This window comes from Prionailurus viverrinus, chromosome C1, assembly GCF_022837055.1.
Source record: "Prionailurus viverrinus isolate Anna chromosome C1, UM_Priviv_1.0, whole genome shotgun sequence".
NCBI classification, from domain to species: Eukaryota; Metazoa; Chordata; class Mammalia; order Carnivora; family Felidae; genus Prionailurus; species Prionailurus viverrinus.
The window spans coordinates 63,370,465-63,392,360 of NC_062568.1; the positions used below are offsets into that span (position 1 = coordinate 63,370,465).

The following is a 21,896-nucleotide window of genomic DNA, read 5'->3' on the forward strand; positions in this document are numbered from 1 at the left end:
GAGTCTCTTATGCTTTGGCTCTAAAGAGAAAACTTTAAATAGGAAGGTAAATGTTTTGCTGTATACTGGAAGTTAAACTTACAAACAAGTGGCCACTTCTCAAATAATATTGTATCAAGCTTCTGGTTCTTTTATGGATATAGTCACTTAATTTTTCTTCCCTTTTGTTTCTGTGACATTATTTGGAATATTTTTTGCCAAGGTATAAATTATGCAACATGATAGAAACACAAAGAGAGTGTGCCAGAATATGTGTTCACTTCAACACTCACATATATATTTTTTTAAAGGAGCCACGGCATTTGCAGTTTTTCAGCGAATTTGGCAATAGTGATATTTATGTGTCACTGGCCGGCAAAAAAAAACACGGAGCACCGACTAACTATGGATTCTGCTTTAAGGTACAGGCTTAATATTTTGATAGATGAATAAAGCAAGCCTCAGCCTTTTAGGTAAGCTTGAGTTTCTTTTAATTTGTTTTAAAAAGAGACAGCTTTCTCTTATATATAGGAGAATTTTAGTGGCTTTTATTTCAACAGGTGTTACCTTCAAGATATGCATTAACGATAAACAATGTGCTGTGGCCTTCTAGCCTAACAAAGCGGGAGGGCCCCGAGACCTGAAAATGCTCTGTGCAGAAGAAGAGCAGAGTAGGACGTGCTGGGTGACCGCGATTAGATTGCTTAAGGTAATCTCGTCGCAGGCGTGAATTCCTATTAAATGCTGGGAGTGCCATGAAAGTGTGAAAACATCTGTATTTCAAAATGTGAAGACTCACTATGAGTCCATGTACCCAAATGTGTGTATTTTATTTTTTTTTATCTAAAAGATAAACATTTGCAGAGTAGAGTGGAATCGCCTAATGCATTTATCTTTTGTGTGAAGTATTCCATTTTTACAAATGCTCTGAATTTTATTTTTTAAAGAGTATTACATAGATAGCTAGTGTAACCGATTAAAACTTCTATACGTGACTCAGTATGCATTTTCAACGTATTGCCAACAATCCAACATGACATATATTTTAAAATGTGCCCACTGAAGAGTGTTTAGTGTGATGGTTTTACATTTAATTTAAGTGTTGTATAAATTGTTTTATAGTTTACTTCAAATTATTATGCAAATTTTACTGTAGGTATACTATGAAAACATCCACTTTGTGCTAAGTAGAAATTGTAACCTAAATAAGCATAGTTTGTTAGTGAGCATTTTGAAAGGAGTAAGAATGTTCTAAAGGTTATGTGGGGAAGAGAGACATAGAGTGATTTCTTCTAGAATGTATAGAAAACATATTTAATTTCAAAACTTGTATGGTAGTAAATTTAACACAACTTCATAATTATAAAAATTATCAACCATTTCCTTTTGAAGAAGGGCAAAATAATCAGAATCAGAATTATTAGCTGTCTTACAAGTTTTGGAAAACAGTTTTATCTTTTATTCTTTTTTTTATTTGCTCTTTTATTTTATTTTTTATTCTTTTTTAAATTTTATCTTTTATCTTTTTAAATAAAATTGTATATGTTTTTTATTCTTTTATGTAATTGAGGTGAAATTCACATAACATAAAAGTAACTGAATTAACTATTTTAATTAACTATGCTAACATTATGAACATATTACTGTGTACACATTAACAACATGAACAATACAATGGCATCTCGTTTATTCAGAATGTTGTGCAACCACCACCTCTGTCTAGCTCCAAAAATTTTTTATCACCTCAAAAGGAAACTCCATAAACGTAAAGCAGTGACTCCCAGCCCCTGGCAACCATCCATGCCTGTGTCTGTCTCTATAGGATTTACCTATTTGGACATTTCATATAAATGGAATCATATAATATCTGATCTTTTGTGTCTGACTTCTTTTACTTAGCATATTGTTTTGTAGTTCATCCACCTTATAGCATGTCCATAATTGATTCCCTTTTTATGGCTGAATAATATTCCAGTGTGTGTGTGTGTGTGTGTGTGTGTGTGTGTGTGTGTGTGTGTGTTTACAGATGTATAGATATATGTTAAGACAGTTTATTCATTTATCCATTAATGGATACTTGGGTGTTTGCATCTTTTGATTATTGTGTATAGTACTCTTATGAACATGTGTATTTATGTATTTGTTTGGATACCTGTTTTCAGTTTTGAGGGTATATACCGGGAAGTGGTATTGCTGGTTATATGGTAATTCTGTTTAACCTTTTGAAGAATTGCCAAAATGTTTTCCAAAGTGACTAACGTTTACCACCTGCGCTATATGAAAATTCCAATTTCTTCATATCCTCACTAACACTTGTTATTTTCCTTTAAAAAAAATAATTATCCTAGTGGATGTGAAGTGGTATTGGAAGAAACATCATTTAAATGGCTTAAAGGAAGCTTTTGGATTAACTATGAAATTTGCTTCCTTTTGCTGTTACGGCAGATAGCTACCGTAGTTACTTTATTACAAGAGACTTGTTTTTCAATAGTCAACCGTTAAATGACTATCATGATTTTGGTTTCAACAAAGCTTAGAAGTCTTGATTCTTTGAAACCCTCATGGTAAGTAATTGCTTCTATGTTCTCATTGTCATAAAATGTAAAAAAGAAAAGAACTTTAAAGAGTGTTGCAAACCAGACAAAGAAGTAGTAATTAGTTAACTTGGGATATGCATTGGAATCATCTGAGAAGCACTGTCAAGTCCTATGGGCCCAGCCCCGTCCTTGGGGATCCCGATTTAGTGAGTGAATTCCAGATGTATGCCTGATTAAGAACCAGTAACCTCATCCAGTCTTCTCCTTTTATAGATGAAGAGGCTGGCATTCTTTGGAATCCTTTAACTCATCACAGTCACAGTAGAGAAAGTACCTTGAGGTCTCTGGTTTTCTCTTTCCTTCCCTTAGAACTCTGGAAATCAGGGTAGGCTGGTAGAGGAGATGCTTTCCAACCTTGTTAGTCAAGGCTTCCTCCCTTCTAATTTGATCTCAAGGTCAAACACCCAAGTCAGGAGCAGATAGTAAGCCCACTTCCTTTTTTTTTTTTTTTTTTTTTTTTACCCACTTCCTTAAAGCAGTCTTTCTAACATGCAACTGATTTTACTAGGATACACCTTTTTTTTTTTTTTGCATAAGTAGAATTCTGCCAGTAAAATTATGATATGCTTTCATATCACTTATGATTTTTATTTTCATTTAGTTATTTTATATTTATTTAGACTCATAGATGCAGATTTTCATCCTTTATCAATTTTGTGTACACACACACATCTATCTATCTACCTGAAATAAATTGTGTGAGCTATCTATAAAACTTCAAATTCTAAGTCTGGTTTTCCTGAATCATTTTTCTCAGAGCATGGACACCCATATTTCATACAAACTCTCTAGCTCTGTGCCATCAGGAGCTTCAGGGAGGAATAACTTCTCAGATAGGTGCTCTGCCATGGTCCCTGGGGTTGTCTTTCTAGCCAGTGGCATCCCCCTTGCAAGGTTTGATGCAAATGATTTTTTGATCTCACCAAACATTTCAGGCAATGGCAAGTCACTTGGTCCACAGTGAATATAAGATGCCATAGTTAAGTTAAGGCAAATTTATGAATGTTAAAATTTGAAAAGAAACATTTGTCTAAGAATTGATAAAAAATATTAAAAGCTTTTTTTGATCCTTCCATATACAGAATGCTTAGCTTCTGGAAGATTGTCTCCTTTTCACTTTTTCTTTTCATTTGATTTCTTTTTAAACCATCTTTCAAGGCACAAATGTCCACTTTAAAGATGCTCCATTGTATTAGTTTCTATGGGTGCTATAACAAATGACCACTTTAGTGGCTTAAAACAACACAAATTTATTATCCTACACCGCTGTCATTCAGGAAGCCTGAAATGGGTCTAATTGTCCTAAACACAAGGTATATGAGAGCCTACATTCTCTTCCAGAGACTGAGGGAGAATCCATTTCTCGTGCCCTTTCCAGACTTTAGAGGCCGCCAAGATTCCTTGGCTCATGGTCCCTTTCTCTACCATTAAAACCAGCAATATTGAGCCAAGACTTTTTCATGCTATGACTCAGTTCTCTTTTGTGCCTCCCCTTCCACTTATAAGGGCCCTTATGATTATATTGGATCCACCTGGATAATCCAAGATACTCACCTAATTTCAGCATCAGCTGATTGGCACCCTTAATTTTATCTGCAGCATTAATTCTTCTTTGCCAGGTAACCTGACCTAATCACAGTCTCCAGGAATTACAATGTGGACATATATCGGGGCCATTATTCTGCCTACTATATATGTATCCTGAGTGTGTGTGTGTGTTCAATTGTGGTAAAGCTTTTCCAGATGAGGCAGAGAGGGAGGCAGGCATCACTGAGAACCTTTATCCTGGAGGCAATGATAAACCACCTAACAGTTTCAAATGGGAAAGTGATATGATCTGTTTTACAGATCTGTTAAACAGATCTGTTCTAACATATCCAGATACAGGAAGGCAGGGCTTGCCAGAACACATATTTGAAATGCTCTAATAGGGGAGTCAGTTGGTTTCCCCTGGCAGCTTGTCGTCAGTGGGTACCTGTTTTATCCCCCTGGCTGGTGCACCTGGACTCACTTGGTGTTAAAGGTGTCTTTTGATTTTTCTCCTTTGGTTGTCTGTTGTATTTCCAGATTATCATTGGACTTCGTTGGAAACGCAGGGAGACATGAGTCTGTGTGCTGATCGGACTGAAAGGGCCCCTGATTTTCCTTACATGCTACTTACTAGATACTGCCTCCTCCAAGAATTTGGCCTCCTAATTTTATTTTCCTTTCTTTTTTTTCATATACACATGTAAACTGTTAATGTGGTGTCAGAGGAAGATCCTCCTATTCTCTTTGGATAAGTTCCAGTTAAATATAGATTCATAGAAAATCTGAGAATTGCTCATGTACAGTGTCCTAGTTACATGTTATATTCTTCCCTTCCCTTCAACTAGAACTCTGTCAGCTTCTAACATATTTTGGTCCCTTATCTGCCCCTTTGTAGGACAGGGACATGTTAAGGTGACTCATGCCCTATCCCTCGGCCAGAGTTAAATGCCTACTAAAGACCAATAGCACAGAAGCAACTACCTAACACTACAGGTACCAGGGATAATACATCTTTGAAGGAAACAGTCTTATTAGTAGATAGCTGGCTTTTACCAAGCTTTTACCAAGCAGCATGTGTGTACCTTGTGAAAATATTGGTTAGAAGTTATTGTATATTCTCCAAAATGAACTTGACTAGGAATTAGGCTCCTCTGTCTTCTTTTTACAGTTATGGTAGGTTTAGAGTTGATTTAAAGTAAATTTCATTAGGTTCCATTAATGTCAATCAAACTGTAAATTAAAAAATAATTTTTGTAAGTTGGGAAATAATTGGATAAAGAAATAATCGTAGAGAATTTTAAATGAATGTGGGTTTGTATTCATGTTAAAAGCAAAATCTTGGAAACAGAGACTCTCCAAGCCGCCCTCTGATTTCTGCCTAATTACCAAATATATCCAGTTTGCTGGAATTGCTGTTACAGAAATAGTCTTTAGTAGAGAAACAGTTCTGTTGGAATGTTTAAATGGAATTCATCCTAAGGGTGAGATTGGATTCCATGGTGTCTCCTCAATCTTTTATATAGGACCTATTTTCAAGTTCATTGCAAATCTGTGAAATGGAGAGAATTGTCGAGGGTAGCCAGAGAAAAGAAAAGAAAAGGCCTCTCTGTGCCATTGTAGTTTTGCTTTGTTTTGTTTTGTTTTGTTTTAAAGAAAGTGGCGTAAATCTTAGGGGAGTACCTTCTAGCTTCAGATGGTGAACCCTCCAAGATGAGTTTGGTTCTAGCAGTTGGCATACTTTGTTTTTTCTTAACTAGGCTTTACACTCAGTGCAGAGCCCAACATGGGCTTGAACTCAGAACCCCGAGGTCAAGAGTCAGCTGCTTGACTTACTGAGCCATCCAGGCACCCCATGGGAGTTAGCATTCTTTTTTTTTTAAAGTTTATTTATTTTTGATAGAGAGCATGCAAGTGAGGGAGCGGCAGAGAGAGAGGGAGGCAGAGAATCCCAAGCAGGCTCCACACTGTCAGCTCAGAGCCCAGTGCGGGGCTTTCACCCATGAACCCTGAGATCATGACTCAGGCTAAAATCAAGAGTTGTGTGCTTAACCAACTGAGCCACCCAGGAGTCATGGCAGCTAGCATTCTTAATGTTTCTTAAACTACTATTCTACTTACAGCCCAGACCCACTTTCTAATCTAATCGTGTAGCCTGGCAGCCGAGTCTTACAGTGCTACCTCCTGAAAATAAAGATGCCGTGGTTCTGCCACTTACATTGTATTTTGTGACCATTTGTGTGAGATCAGCCTGATTCCCCACCATTTTGATTTCCCTGAATTTAGAGCCAGAAATGAAACAATGTGATAAGAGTTTTGTTACTAGAGGATGCTATAGTGTCAAGAATCTTTAACACAGAGCCAAGTTTATGGATTTGCCAGAGAGATGATATAATTTGTCAATCAGTCATTGAAGAGTTATGGTGAATTTTACCCTGTTTTGCTTACGATGCCTGTAAGGTTTTCAGAGTCCTTGTTTCATAAAGTGGCATCCTTCCCAAGTGATCTTTCTTATCATTAGGTGATATACTCCTCCAATGCTTTTGGCACTAGGGTGCTAAGAATAATGAGTAAGAATGTCCGTTTCAGATTTTTATACTGCTGAACTAGACTTTAAGTGTGGGTTCAAGTAAAAAACACTTGTCTTTTTAATGTATCATTGTAGGGCACTAGAAGCTTACCTTTCAAAGTTATGGTTGCTTTACTATTTGTTGTAAGGAAAGCTTATAATTTTTATTTTTTATATTGATGATTTATAATTAAAGTATTGAATTTTCATCAGTTGCCCATGTAGTAAAAGTGATGGGAATGCATTTTTATTTATTTGTTCTGCAGTATGGCATGCAGCTGTACCAGAATTACATGCATCCATATCAAGGTAGAAGTGGCTGCAGTTCTCAGAGTATATCACCCATGGTAAGGACCATATTTATTAATCTATATATTTTATATTTACATTCTGTTCACTTGCAATTATATCGCATTATAGATGTACATTGCACTACACTTGCACCGTAAGTCCTTTTGGTTAAGTAAAGTAAGGACACCATCTAACATAATGTTATATTGAATTATTTATTCTTGGATTTCACATGATTGCAGCCTATGCGATCAAATCCCAGCAGTCCAGTATCACAAAGTATTCAATTAAAATAGATAATGTTATATGTTAAAGAAAATTGAAAGAGTTATGTGAGTCATTCTGTGTCATTACAACATTGGAGGATTACATTTTGATATGATTCATAGAATATTTTCCTTGAGACTGTAGATGTTTCTTTAATTATTGATTTTCATTGTGGGTTTATTTATTTATTTTAATATTAATTCTGGAATTGTCACAGCCTAGTATAAAGCTGCCAGTAGTTTGGAATTTTAAATGCTAAAGTACACACAGGTGAGCTCTTTTGCCATTCTGGCTTTCTAACAACAAAATTTTTAAGGTCTACGTCCTTGAAAAGCAAACTGCTCTTCAGGAAACCCAAAAACTGCTAACCAAAATGTAGGTCTTGCATTACATAAAGTCTAACACTACTTCTCAGATTTATGCTAAATGCAACTTGAATATTTACTTGCAGATACACACAGACACATCTTTTCCCTTCTTTAGAACCAAATTTTAATTTACTGTGCCTTAACACACGAAATTTATTTCTGAACTTAAAAGTTTACGTTCTACTATTTTTGCTCTTGCTCCTTAATATTGAGTATATTAGGAATTCGGGTGTATGTGCCTGTGTTACAAATCAGCTAACATACTGCATTTCCACATAGGTTAAAAATCTGCTCCTCATAACTGTGACCAAGGAAGGCACATTTCCCCACATGTAATGTAGCAGATGAAATGCTCAATTCTAGGAATGAGGCATGAAATAATGTTGATTACTAAGTCTGATAGACTAATATGGAAAAAAACTCCTATCTGTGGTTACGTTGCTTTTCGTTATGGAAGAGTAACTTTTCATCTTTGTATCAGATCACTTTTAAGACCTAAAATAAGAAACTAAAGACTGTAATGAATTTTTATAACAGCAGTTGCTTTAGGTGAGTATTTTTATAGTTTGTCAGCTTAGCTTCATCTTTCAATCCACATATATAGAAAGAATAATGGATTTTATGATCTTACTCCTTTTCTAAGTCCTTCTAAATTTCTTTTAGTATCTAAAGTTTTTAGGATGAGCACATTAATAGCAGCCATGCATTTGGAGGCAGTTGCTTAGCGTCTGTTAATCATTGGGAAAAATTATCATAAACAAAGCATTTTCCAGTCTCATCGTGGTCATTAGCATCATAAGCATGGTATTACTCTTGCCTCTGTCCATTGAAAGTGGGCCTGTTGCTGATCCATATTTACATGACAGCTTGGTTAGTATAACTTTGCTTCTTCAACACAGTGTGTAGGAAAAGACACTTCTTGAGTGAATCTGGCTGGAGACAGGGATTTTGTAGGAGGCCTGTGTAGCGAGGACCTATCTGTCCTGTATGGCAGTTATCAAGATCAGAGAGAATAGCACTTGAGAATTATACCTCCGTTCTTCTTAACTTACATAAAGGAAACTGAGATGTTTGGGGAGGTATTTGTGTTTACTTTGATGTCTATACAGAATCCCACCTTTCTAGGTTATCATGGAAGAATCAGTGACCTCTATAATGACTGTCAGTGCCCCTCACCTGCCTCTGTTGGTTTTCATCCAGGCACTATCTTCAGTGAGCAACACAGAAAACCGAGTATACTTGAATTATATTGTTAAAGGAACACTATTCTTAACTTCTCCAGGGATACGTTTTGAGAAGGGAAGTAAGAAAAAAATTTCTCCTACCGTAATGAACATCATAGCTGTATATAGCACATAATAGCCACCCCTATCAGCCTTTGAAATGAGCATCATCAGCAGATATTTCAGGCAGCCAAATATATTTGGTTCTTTTCAGCACAAAGATTCATTTAAAGGAGGATCTGTTAGTATGGCCCTGATTGGAGAGATGAGGTGGGGAAAACTGGTCTACTCAAGTCCTTATTAGTCCTTACTCTTGACCCTGAGCTAGACATTGAAAAGTGAGTTTCTTCCCTCTATCTTCCACCCTGTGGTACATAAATGACCCTGGAAAGAGCCTATCTGTCACTGCATTTACATTGAGCTGCCTTTGTGACCTTGTTTGAGTCACTCGTGTCCTGCAGTATAAAATAAGGGGGGCAATTGCATAATTTCAGGAATTGGTTGCATCTCTGATGCCCTATGAGTCTGTATGAAGCAGAGGAGAGAATGGTATCAGGGAATTCTGTGCTCTCTTGCTAAGGACTCTGCTGCAGGTTTATCGACATCTTCCAAATGGGGTGACAGAGAGTGTGGCGACTAGTTGCCACCTACGTAAACTCCCTGAAAAACATTTTCTGTCTCAGGCTGACTAGGAGTGACTGGATCCGATCTCAAAGTGTGGCCTGCATAATCCAGGGTGTACCCAGGCCTCTTCTTTCTTGCAAAAAGAGGTATGTCATTAAAATCATGGACCCTTTTTCAGGGCCTTCCCTGTTTATTCCACCAGAAGAAAGAGCTAGAAAAAAGGGACAAATATTTGAGAAATACACTGATTCTGAATGTTATCAACATTGCTTTCTTATGTGAAAGAAATTGAGCTGAAAATGACCTTTTGAGTTCAAGTCAGAATCTGCTTCACTTCTATTTCTTTGTCCACCAAAGGTAAACTATTAATTTTTCATCCACCACCTGCTATTCAGTAGAACACATTTGCTATATTCCTGTGTTTTCCCTAGTGTAGTCATTGTAGCAAATGAAAATATTTATTTGTATTGTAGACTCCCTACTAATGTCAAGTAATTATGGAACATGGGATCTTGTTTTACATTTCATCCTATTGTATTGTAGGAAAAAAAAACACAAGAACAGGAACAACTGGTTATGTTTATTTTTCTTTCCTAACAGTATTTTTATGTTATCAGGACCTTGTGATTACACAGCCCATCTTGGCACATGAAGTAGAGATATTGTAAGGATAAAGCTATCATTATGATTGAGATTAGTTACTCTGTGGTTTGGGCAGGTGGAGGCTTTTCATTAATGTCAGCAAAGCAGAAGTGTATCCGACTGGTCTACAGCCCGGCACAGAAGATCACGGGGTGAGAAGGGCAAAGTAAGGTGTGACAGCAGATAGAGATTACAGAGACGGCATCTGTCTGGAAAGAGCAGCTGTCAGTTACAAAGGCTCCTGGAACAAATGAAAGATTGCATGCCGGATCTCTAGAAATAAAGATGAACCGTAATAAGATTGTGGACCACTACAGCAGGGTTGGAAGAGGAAATAGCAAATGCTAATGAAGTGAGATGTATGATGCGGTGATAAGTGAGCCCCCCATTGTTTTGTGTGGACCAGGTTTTCTTGCAAGCATACATTTGACTACTGTCTTTTAGATGAAGCTAGGAAGGGCCGGATCCAGGTGCGGAGTTAGAAAAAGGCCTTACGCCACGAGTCTCCAGAGGCACACCGGCTCTTCCTTTACTATTAGAACTCCATTTTTTGTCTCGCTCCTCTGATAACGAGGGGGAGTCACTGTTAAACATTGTCCATGCTGTTCTTGAATGTTTTTTCCCCTTTGGGAGAGTTTGAATTCTTAGCAAACTGACGGAGACTCTTGATCATTGTCTCGTGTTAGGACAACCGACTTGGGATGGCACACTTGTTTAAAAGCTGGTTGCAGAGTAGAGCCCTCACCAAACAAAGAGTAAAACTAAAGTCCAGGTTTGGGATAGTTCATTTTCACCTTCAGAGAATATGAAAACAAAAAGCAATGGCCAGAGGAAGACTTCATTGTTCATTTAAATTATGTTTGTTTGGAGATGTCTTCCTTGTACGTCAGTTCTTCTTTAGTCAGACTGATTTTTGCAGGTCTCATTTTTCCGTGTTCATCCTCACGAGATGGAAAATGTTCATATATTAAATCATAAAAATTTTAATATGGAATTACCGGAGTCATTGTTCCACTAAATTTTATTTTCTAAGTAAGATGAACCTTGATGTGATACACTTTTAAGATATGTATTGTATTTTGTTCCATTATAAAATGAGTACTATTTCTTTCTCAGATACCTTTGTCCACTGTGAATCTTATAAAACAGCTGCTTCATCAGCAGATAGGGTTGACATTTAAATGCTAATGACGAATCTCCAATCATTAACAGAGATTAGTTCTGAAGTGGTGGGTCTTTTAGCCACAGGAAGAGTTACTCCTTTCTAAATTGGTGTTCTCAAGAGAATATCCAGAAACAGGGTTTTACCAGAGAATTTGCCAGAGAATGGGAAGAGAGAAGGTTCTTTTAAGAGAAAGACATGCTAACTTTGAAAGCTTTTAATCTCTTTACTCAACATTTAATTCAGTGATCTTAACAAATAACTATGTAATTTATTTAACCAAAATACTTCACAGCACCATTTTATATTAAATATGTACTTTTAACTTTTTAATTTCTTGCCAGCCACCTTTGGATTCACATTCTAGAGTGGAAACATATTGCCAGCAAAGCACTGAAAGATAACTTTCAAAGATAATTTAATGTTAAAAAAAAATGTGTTTTTTCCCAGAGAAGTATATCAGAGAATTCTCTAGTAGCAATGGACTTCTCAGGCCAGAAAAGCAGAGTTATAGAAAATCCCACGGAAGCCCTTTCAGTCGCTGTTGAAGAAGGACTCGCTTGGAGGGTACAAATAACTTCACATTCTTCAAAAGTATTTATGATTCGAGTTTGTCTTACCCGAAAAGTTGAAATCTGTTTTCCCTTTCCTTGTGCAGAAAAAAGGATGCTTACGCCTGGCCACTCATGGTAGCCCTACTGCCTCTTCCCAGAGCTCTGCCACAAACATGGGTATGTCTGTGCCTGTTCACTGGGACTGAATGAATGGCTGGGTGGACGTGCACATGGGTGAGGGGACTGAGTGGCTGTGGTGGAAAGTGTATGTAATTAAATTGTGAGGATTTCAAACACAGCTCTGTATCCCCCCCCCCCCCCCCATTGTATTTCTTCAGCCATCCACCGGTCGCAGCCGTGGTTTCACCACAAAATTTCTAGAGATGAAGCACAGCGATTGATTATTCAGCAAGGACTTGTGGATGGGTAGGTTTGATTTAGAATGGTAGTGACTGTGATCCCTCCTATAATCGGTAATTACTTAGTTAATACACATAGTTTTGACTTCAGCATATCATAAAACAGAAGTAATTCTGTTCTGTAGGGGTGGTTACCGTTGTATCTGAGCAGTTATCTATACAAAACCTATTATGTCATGCGTGCTTATATCTGTGCATCAACGAACAGATAAGTGAATAGGATGCTCTGCCAGTTAACTAATGATCGCTAATATTACCCATTTTGTGCCAACACCAGTATCTCAGTTAAAACTGAACTTGTTCTTAGGAGTCAACGTTTTGATTTGAACATGTAATAGGATTCCAAAGTATGATTTGTGTCATGAGATTATCTTACATGTTATATATGTTTTTAAGTTTGACGCAGAGTATATGAACTCTTTTGTGTATATTTTGACTGCTTGTTTTATTTTTTTTCTCTCCATGTACATTCCTATTTTCTCCAAGTTCTAACAGCTTAAAGTAGTATAAACCTATGAGAAGAGGGTTTCTCTTAAGTGTTTCTCATGTCATTTTTGGGTGGGGTACCATGGAAGATACAGGAGAAATGTAAATTGTATTATGAAATATTTACACTCTGAAGCATTTTCTTTTTCTCCGATCACTGAGTATTTCAAATACTTCCTGTAATGCTGGCAAAATTCTTTTTTCAAATGCAGTACAAATCAAGGGGGTTGTATTGAGGTTTGGACTAGAAATGAAACCAGCATCAATTTAAACAAGTGCTTGATGGGGCCTTTTATCTTCAAGGGTTGGCTTAAGATGATGACAAGATTTCAAGGTGATTTAATACTGACATTTGGATAAAAATGCATCTTCACATGGAAGATTATTAATAGCAAGTCAGCATTTCACTAGACTCTAAATAAGAGAAGATTTTAATATACTTCTCTATGTGGAGCACAGTCGTTTTAGATATAAATTTGAGCAATCAGCAGAATTACAATCCGATGAGACCAAGAAAAGAAATAATTCACAAAGAATCATTGAACTGTTTTGAAGGATTATAATTTCCCTACTTTCGGAGCCTAGTTCTTTATAAATTTTATGAAATAAATGCATAAAGAATGATACTATCTTTATTTTATTTTATTTTTTTAATTTTTAATGAAACATGGGGGGTGGGGTACATCCTTTGGAAAGATGTGATGATGCCAGGCAGTCCACTAGATGGTAGCGGTGATCCGCTCGGGAATGGAGAAAGAATTACAGCTTGATTTACCAGTGAAACTCCCTTTTGTCCCATCTCCCAGTGATGTAATGTCGGAATCTCACACAGTACAAATGGAATGGATAATCTCATCAGACATCTGTGATGGCTCAAATTTGGCTGCCTCTTTGCCCAGGCACAGGGAGATTAGTATTGGAGTCACCAGTGGGGATTGTTTGCACAATCTGTTTGCCAACAATTAACACAAAGCTGGTTTTGCACAGTATCACCAGTAAATAAGAATCCACGCCTAGCAGCATTTGCTCTTAGGCCATTAGGCCATGCCTTGTTTTTTCTAGCTCGACATTATAGAGGCTTTTCTGCTGCATTCTTGATGATTGAAGTATACGTTGTTTGGGTGTTTCTTTTACTCAAAACATTTTGCTCAACATTTAATAAATGATTTCAGGATTGATTTTCTAGAATATATGCATTTCTCACTTTCTGTTGTGTACGTAACAGTAGGAACCAGAATCAAAAGAAAAAGGGGGATCCGTGTTGGAGAGGGGTTCAAAATGATTTCCTTCTAAGTAATTTTCTCTTTTCAGGGACTAACATAACCCAGAAGTTAAAGTAATAATATGCTAATGCCCCATTCTCTGCACAAAGGTGTTATGTGTGAATACCCAGTTCCTCCAATGGAAAAAGAACGTAGTACTAACTTTTGATGCCAACGTAGCATTATATTGCTTATTGAGAGCAAACAATCTGACAAATGCACTGTGTATTTATCCTACTAGAATTACATTAGCACTGATGACAGTTTTATAGTACAAGATTATGTTATACCAGATTGTTTACCATGTTGGATAATCCCATCATTGAATACACAGTAAAGGAAAACTCTGGCTACATTTATAAATATATTTTCTAGATTTGTTGCATGCTCTGTTTTTATGAAATACACGAGTAAAGTAGAAACATATTGAAATTCCTTCTCTCTCCTTAGAGTTTTCTTGGTACGGGATAGTCAGAGTAACCCCAAAACTTTCGTACTGTCAATGAGTCATGGACAAAAAATAAAGCATTTTCAAATTATACCAGTAAGTAATTTGTGATTTCACATTTGTATATTAGAGATGACCTTAATGCATAAGCTTTTGGAAACTTTGGTTTTCTTTGGATCTTTTATTAAATATAACCAGGCAGCTTGTGCTTTGACTAGACTTAAGTTTGGCAGAAATGGTTTTATGAGCCTGAATTAATATAAGAAATACAGGAATTGTAAAAATTAAATTTCCCTTTTTCCATGAAATATGATTTACCAATATTGCATGGACCCCATGCCACCTATTGTTAAAAGGCCACTAGAGATTCTTTCTGAATTGTACCAGTGGTTCTTTAAAAACCATTATTTTTAAACCCTTTCTGCTTTCTTATCTCAAACATGGCTTTTTTTGTTATTGTTGTTTTGTTTTTGTAGTTTTGCTTTTAATCATTATGGATAGGTACACAGGTGCTGCAGAACTGGAGAACATTTAAACTATTCTGAGCACATTTAAAATTTTTCTGTAATTCTGCTTCTGAGTAGCACACTTCACTTTGGGATTTTTGTTGCTTCTGTTGATGCCGTGTGTGTGTGTGTGTGTGTGTGTGTGTGTGTGTGTGCTCGCGTGCGTGTGTATATGCATGTGATCTATATGTTGGAAACAGGTAGTGTGGAGTAGAGATTCAGTCTACTTTCAGGAACGTTTTACCTAAGATTGCTAAGTTGCTAGTATTTCCTTTTGAATGGCCTCTTTCTGGAATTATCCAAATTCCATATGAAGTATCTTCCCAACTTCACTGTCCTTGGGTGAGTATGAATTGTTTAATGTCACAAGACCTCTTTAATTTAATGTTTAACGTCACTGCCAGAGGAGGAGGAGGAGGAGGAGGAGGAGGAGGAGGAGGAGGAGGAGGAAGAGGAGGAGGAGGAAGAGAAGAAGCAGCTGTCATTCCATTCACATAATGTTTGATTGCTTCAGAATCAATTTACTGGTAGAAATTATATGAATATTTGCTTCTAGATAATAGATGAAGCTGTTAGGTAGACAACACTCAGGTATGGAAATTAATTTCTGTCAATGAGAGCATTAAAATGTTGTGTTTACTTTTACACCGAATAGTGCAGACTTCTCACTGTTGATTCACAATAGTCGTACTATTCTAACTATAGAACATTAGGAGAACTTGAGGTGTAGAAAGTAGAGCAGCCACGCTCTGGATCCTAGGATCAGATGACATTTCTTTTAAATACAAGTGAAGTTACAAACAGAAAGTCAGTGCATCATAACATTCTTTTCATTAACCTTTGGTTTCATCCACTTTTCCATTTTAGTATAAAAAGACACAGTGTGCAATAGAATATGATTGCCCTTGAGGGTATTTTGCCCATCTTACCAGTCTCCTGTTTTCCCTCCTGTAGGTGGAAGACGATGGTGAATTGTTCCACACTCTGGATGATGGCCACACGAGATTTACAGACCTAATCCAGCTGGTGGAGTTCTATCAACTGAATAAGGGCGTTCTTCCTTGCAAGTTGAAACATTATTGTGCTAGGATTGCTCTTTAGCCAAACCAGAAGTGACTTGTTAAACTGTTGAAGAAAAAGGACTCACGACACAAAAAAATAAAAATAAAAGAGAAAGAAAGAAAGAAAGAAAGAAAGAAAGAAAGAAAGAAAAGAAAAGGCAAGGAAAGACCATAAATAAGGGAGAAAACATTGCCATGGTGAAAAGAATCTATTTCACCTACAAGTTACAAAAAATAGCTGTGCATTGCAGATAAGCAAAGATTTGAATTGACATTACATTTATCATCTAAAATTCATTAGTTAAAATTAAACCTCAGAAAAAATGATTTGGTGTGTTCTTGTGTGATTTTACATAACTATAGTATTTTCGTCAAATATGCATATTTTAAACATCTTTCTGTCCTCATTTATTAGAGTAGCATTTGAATTCTTAAACACAAAGTATGAAAAACTGAGAGGGTTCAGAATGAATTATTTGCAGACTGAATTTCAATTACACTACTTTTTTTTGTAACTTCAGAAGAATGATAAAATCTTGAGCTATCAATTGAAAGAAACTACCCACAACTTGTTAATAAAACTAAAAAGTATTTTGAATTATATATTTTCTGAGTTTATTGTAACCTTAAAATCAAATCATATTTTCAAGTATCGGCTTAAAATTATTTTGAAGTATGTTGGTTTTTCAGGATGACTTTTATTAGGTTTTTAAATCATTAACTATCCTATAATACTTAACACTGGTATTGTACCTATTAGTGGCACATTATTGATTGTGTTTTATTTCATTCACTTAAATACTAACTGGAGCTATCTTTTTAAAGAAAATGATCAGGATATGGAAGGGATTTATATAATTAGCACATGCTTTTGTGGCCTGTCATCAAATCTGGTGAGATCAAAGATTCAAAATCTATAAAGATCCTAATAGGCAAATTCGTCCTATTCTCTGTCTACTCTCTTTTCAGTTGGCAACATCATTATGGAAACCAAAGACTTTGGAAACTTGAAACACTTACCTCCCTTATCGCCTCTCTGAGGCCATCTGGGAAGTTTTTGTTGGGATTCTGTGATTCTTTTCTTCCCACTTTTTGTGGATGGCTATTCATTGTTCACAAAAAGAAAAGAAAAGAAAAACACCAAGTTAAAATCATTCAAAATGTGCCATCTCCTCTGATCCTATAACAACACTGTAAGAAAGTTAGGATGATTGTTTTAAAACATTTCAAAAATGCATACTTTGGTTTTAAATATAGGCTATATATTTTTGGCAACAAAGCATCTGAAGACATTTATGAAATGGTAATAAGCCAATTATTACTGAAAAAAATGCTGGAATATAGAAAATACTCAGTTTACTTTCAGCCCAGGCAAACCTAATTCTTAAAGCACTGAAACTTAGAACATGAATCTGATGTTATAAAATAGCCATCTGGTGGTGTCCACGGGGCTCAGAAGACACACAGGATCTCTACGTGGAAGAGTGAGAGGTCAACACCCTGGCCCTTTCAACCTTTCGGAAGAGTCCTGTGTATTTCTGACTTATTTCCAATTTATAAAAATAGTTTGTGTTTTGAATTGAAATGCATTTTCTCATTTTGCACCCAGTTAAAATTTACAGTATCAGAGAATGTCCTATTTTAAAGACTAGACTCTCAGAAATTGACCAATCTATGCTTGTCTTTGTTATTTGTGTCTCTGACTTCATTCATAATCTAAATTTATTGTGGAGCCCAGATGTTGTATGTAATTGCTTACTTTGATCTTAAAGCATGAGTCCAGAAAAATTACTGAGGAAAGGTAGACATTATCTTTCGTGATTCCTTCTGATAAATAGGGTTTTAAATGTGTATGTTTGTGTGTACATGTGTGTAAATCTAATACGAAATTAAATCCAAAAATATCAGACACATTCAGAGTTAGTACAGTATTAAAATGGATTTCCACGAGAAATGTGAATTATCTTTGGATTATTTTTCATTTGATTCAGCCAAGTTTTATTATCTTACACCATTTCGGATAAGGATTGGGACAAATCAGCTCTATTTTCTTCTTTTTTCTTTTCATATGTTGGAATGAGTGTGCTTCACTCTCCTAGAAAGAAACTCTGCAGACTGTGTTGTTTTTATTTTCTTTTATGGAAGAATTAAGTAATCATTGTGAAGCATTCAGGAAACCCAGTGAAACAAGATAAAAATTATTAGGAGTCTTTCCCAGAAAAGCTACTCGCTTCACGTGTATAATGGTGTAATCCCTGACTGATTGAGTATATTAGATGGAGATTTTTGTGTTAACTTTATTACGGTGGTCAACATCAGTTAATCAGTGTCCCTGTGGGGTCACTGGCTTTTGATCACCAGCAATGCCAACTCTACATGGTAGTTGTATTATGATAATGACATTAGACTATTCCCTGGATTATGGCTTCTCTGAAAAGGAAAGTTTGTCCTTGGTAATGGTTACAACTTGGTGGTTCAAGCTGGCTCCTCTATTTACAAAGCTGTCCTCTCTGTTGCCCAGCATTATTAAGATTTCCTATGCCTTGGATCTGTCTAGCAGCCTGATGAAACGTATGGACCCCCTTCCCAGAATGTCTTTTCATGCATAAATAAAACAGAATTTCAAAGCAAACTAATTATAGAAACATAGCTACAGTTTTATATGTACCCCAGTTGGAAACGGTGCTGTAGTATGGCCTACTGTGTCTTCTGGCTTTGTTGACTTCTGCTCATGGAAGGTCTCCAGTTTTCTGTCTCGTATTCTCTAGAGAACACAGTGGGTGATTCTCAGTCAGTGTTACCCACCCCCCCAACCCCCACCCCCCCACCCCCCCGCCGGGGAGGCATAGAATAATTTGCTTGAGATGCAGGGTTGTTGTAACATTTATTGAACATTCAGCCAAACTGTCATACCTGCCTCTGCCTCTTGTGGGATGGATCAACTCCCACAGGAGATCCCTGCCTGACCTGCTCCCAGATTTTTGCTGTCTGTGATATTAGGCATGCTTGGAACTCAGACACTGTTTGTGTTGTCTTTAATCACATATACCACAGGCCACAAAATAGATGTGAACCAGAGAAAAGCAAGACTCTTGGCTAAGCACATAACTATACTCACCCCAAAGTTCATGGCAGAGATCCCCCACCTTGAGAAAGGGCATCCAAGAGAATTTCTAACCAGCGTCAGTATTTGCTTCTGCAGTTGGAGTATCAGGTGGCTAGCCCTTTCCAAGTCAATTTCCTTTATAATTATAAAAAATTCACCACTTCTTTTTTTTTTTTTTAAGTTTATTTTGAGAGAGCAAGCGAGGAAGGGGCAGAGAGAGAGAAGGGGAGAGGGAGAGAGAAAGAGAGAATCCCAAACAGGCTCTGTGCTGTCAGCACAGAGCTGGACATAGGACTAGATCCCACCAACCATGGGATCATGACCTGAGCTGAAACCAGGAGTCAGATGCTTAACTGACTGAGCCACTCAGTTCCTCCCAAACAATCACCACTTCTTAATTCAATCCCCATAATACACAAGGCATTAGAAACTAGAGTTAAGATTATAGTCATGAAGTCATACTTTTTGGATTTGAATTCCAGCCCCTTTCATAGTAGCTATGTAGCCTTGGTCAAATCAGTTTCATTTCTAGAGAAGGGATCACCATCATCATTATCACCACTTTTTAAAGACATTTTTTTAATGTTTACTTATTTTTGAAAGAGACAGAGACAGAATGCGAGTGGGTTAGGGGCTGAGAGAGAGGGAGACACAGAATCGGATGCAGGCTCCAGACTCTGAGCCGTCAGCACAGAGCCCAACGCCGGGCTCGAACTCGTCAACTGGCGAGATCATGACTTGAGCCAAAGTCAGACGTTCAACTGACTGAGCCACCCAGGCGCCCCTTATTGTCACCACTTCTTAAATTGTTGGGGCGGTTAAATAAAATCATTCATGTAAAGTGCATAGCTATCCAATTCTATCTAAGATATTGATATATATTTTTTATTACATTAGTGATTGTACTTTTAGGTATTCTACCTCCCTGGAGTATTGTCCTTTCCACCACTGAGTGCCTTTGCTATGCTACCACTTGATTGTCCTTCCTGCCAAGAAGGCACATTATGCATATATTATACATTGTGCCTCTGCGCTGGTTTTAGTCCTTCATGTGAGACTTTGTTAATGGAAGTAGCCATGGTTACAGTACATTGGGGGTGTGGGTGACCAGTCCATCCACAGGGACTCTGTGGGCTGTCCCTGCCTGCACCAGAACTCACAGATTCCCATGCTTTCTTCCACTTGGCTGATTAACAATATAAAGTGATATTCCATCTCTCTTCTCTCAAATGAAAGTGATTGGTAGGATGGGAAGTATAGAAGATGGAAAACTTGCTTTAGAGGTCCTGCCTGGACAGCACAGGAAATGGGCTAATGCACAGCTGAGTGGAGGAAGATGAAAAGACTCCTAGGTCATTGGTGCATCCTTGAGAGATTAATAAAGTTTCACCGGATGGATGTGTCCCTATTTGTACACGCATGGATTCTGCTACTCTCAGAAGCTCTTGTCATGTTAGCAATCTGATTAAAGGCTGAAAACGGTGTTCTTACCTCGTGTGCTTGTCAAGTTCACTTCAGTATGTACAGAGTGCCTATTATGTGAAAGACACTTTTGAGATGCAAAACTGAGTAGGGTATAGATAGACAAACATCTATCCTGGAAGCCAGGCTGGGTAAGTATTATGCAGTTAATACACTGGGAGAGAAACATTGATTATACTTGCCGGAAGATGGGAGGAGTAAGATGGGTCCTGAGGCTGCAGGAGTTAACATTTACAAAACCTTGGAGAAAGGAGTGTGTGGTGCCATCAAAGAGGGAATGGCTGTGCCAGGCAGCATGAGATTGAATTTAAGAGTTTTCCTTTTTGTCTTTTGTTAAGATTTTATTCTGTAATCTCTACACCCAAAGTGGGGCTCAAACTTACAAACCCGAGATCAAAGGTCACATGTTCTACCAACTGAGCCAGCCAGGGGCCCCTGAATTTAAAAGTTTTTCAGCAAATGATAGCTTCGTTGTAACTGAAGTATACACAGTATTGTGACCGAGAGGGAAGTCATGGCAAATAGGACTAGAAAGGCAAACTGTTACAGCATTAGGGAGAGCTTCGGTGCCCAGCAAAGTGGTTTACATTTTAGTTATAGAAAGGTATAGTCAGGTACCTCAACGTATCACCCTATTAAATTTTTACCTGGTTGAAATCAGGAATGGGCTCCATTCATCCTTTTACTTTGCCTTGTGTATTGGAAATTTCCAGAAACGTTTGTTAAATAAATGAATAATTAGAGGATAGAAGTACCCTGATGATGTCTGGATTACAGGAGCAGCTGTGTTTAAGATGACTAAGATGGGGCAGAGTACCAAAGAATGATGACCCTTTGCAATGATCTTGGCAATAATCATAAAGCCTACTCGAGAGTCATGGTCATGAAAAAAAATTATTTTATGGAGGAGGAATCATCAATGATGTCAGTGATGGGATGAAAAGGATGGGGAAGAAGTAAAGAGAGGAGTCAAAACATGCTTAGTAGGTTCAGGGCCGAGGAGAGTAGGAAGACGATGACAATTACAATGGTGAAAAAGTTATAATTTTAACAGATGTCATCAAAATTCTTAGAGAAGGATTTGTCTTTATTTAGAACATCTTCTTTTATAGGAAGGTAGGCCTGAAGCTTTGATGCTGAAGGAAACAGTTAAATACCAAGAACTTCATTTTGCTCAGGAAATTAAGAATTTGGGCATGAAAGCCAAGACGGGAGGTGGTAAGAGAATGAATCCAGGGACCTAACAGACAGTGGGAGGCTGGAAGCTGAAGAGGAAAATGGTCACTGAGGAAGTCCAGAGGCCAGGTGGCAAAAAGAACTTAA

The 21,896-nt window shown here is 37.2% G+C and overlaps 1 protein-coding gene across 5 annotated transcripts in view; it reads left to right on the forward strand.

Moving 5' to 3' along the window:
• The window catches only part of GRB14 (growth factor receptor bound protein 14), a 122,997-nt gene extending 106,685 nt beyond the window's left edge, over positions 1-16,312 (forward strand). For 3 of the 5 annotated variants that reach the window (XM_047869138.1, XM_047869141.1, XM_047869142.1), the window contains 8 exons: positions 291-401; positions 593-688; positions 6,939-7,019; positions 11,700-11,816; positions 11,908-11,980; positions 12,142-12,229; positions 14,421-14,514; positions 15,879-16,312. In XM_047869138.1, coding sequence (XP_047725094.1) covers positions 291-401; positions 593-688; positions 6,939-7,019; positions 11,700-11,816; positions 11,908-11,980; positions 12,142-12,229; positions 14,421-14,514; positions 15,879-16,025 — 807 coding nt within the window. In that variant the 3' untranslated portion in view covers positions 16,026-16,312. The remainder of the gene's footprint in view (positions 1-290; positions 402-592; positions 689-6,938; positions 7,020-11,699; positions 11,817-11,907; positions 11,981-12,141; positions 12,230-14,420; positions 14,515-15,878) is intronic. The other 2 variants (XM_047869139.1, XM_047869140.1) reach the window with 2 other exon arrangements.
• The last annotated feature ends 5,584 nt before the right edge of the window (positions 16,313-21,896 follow it).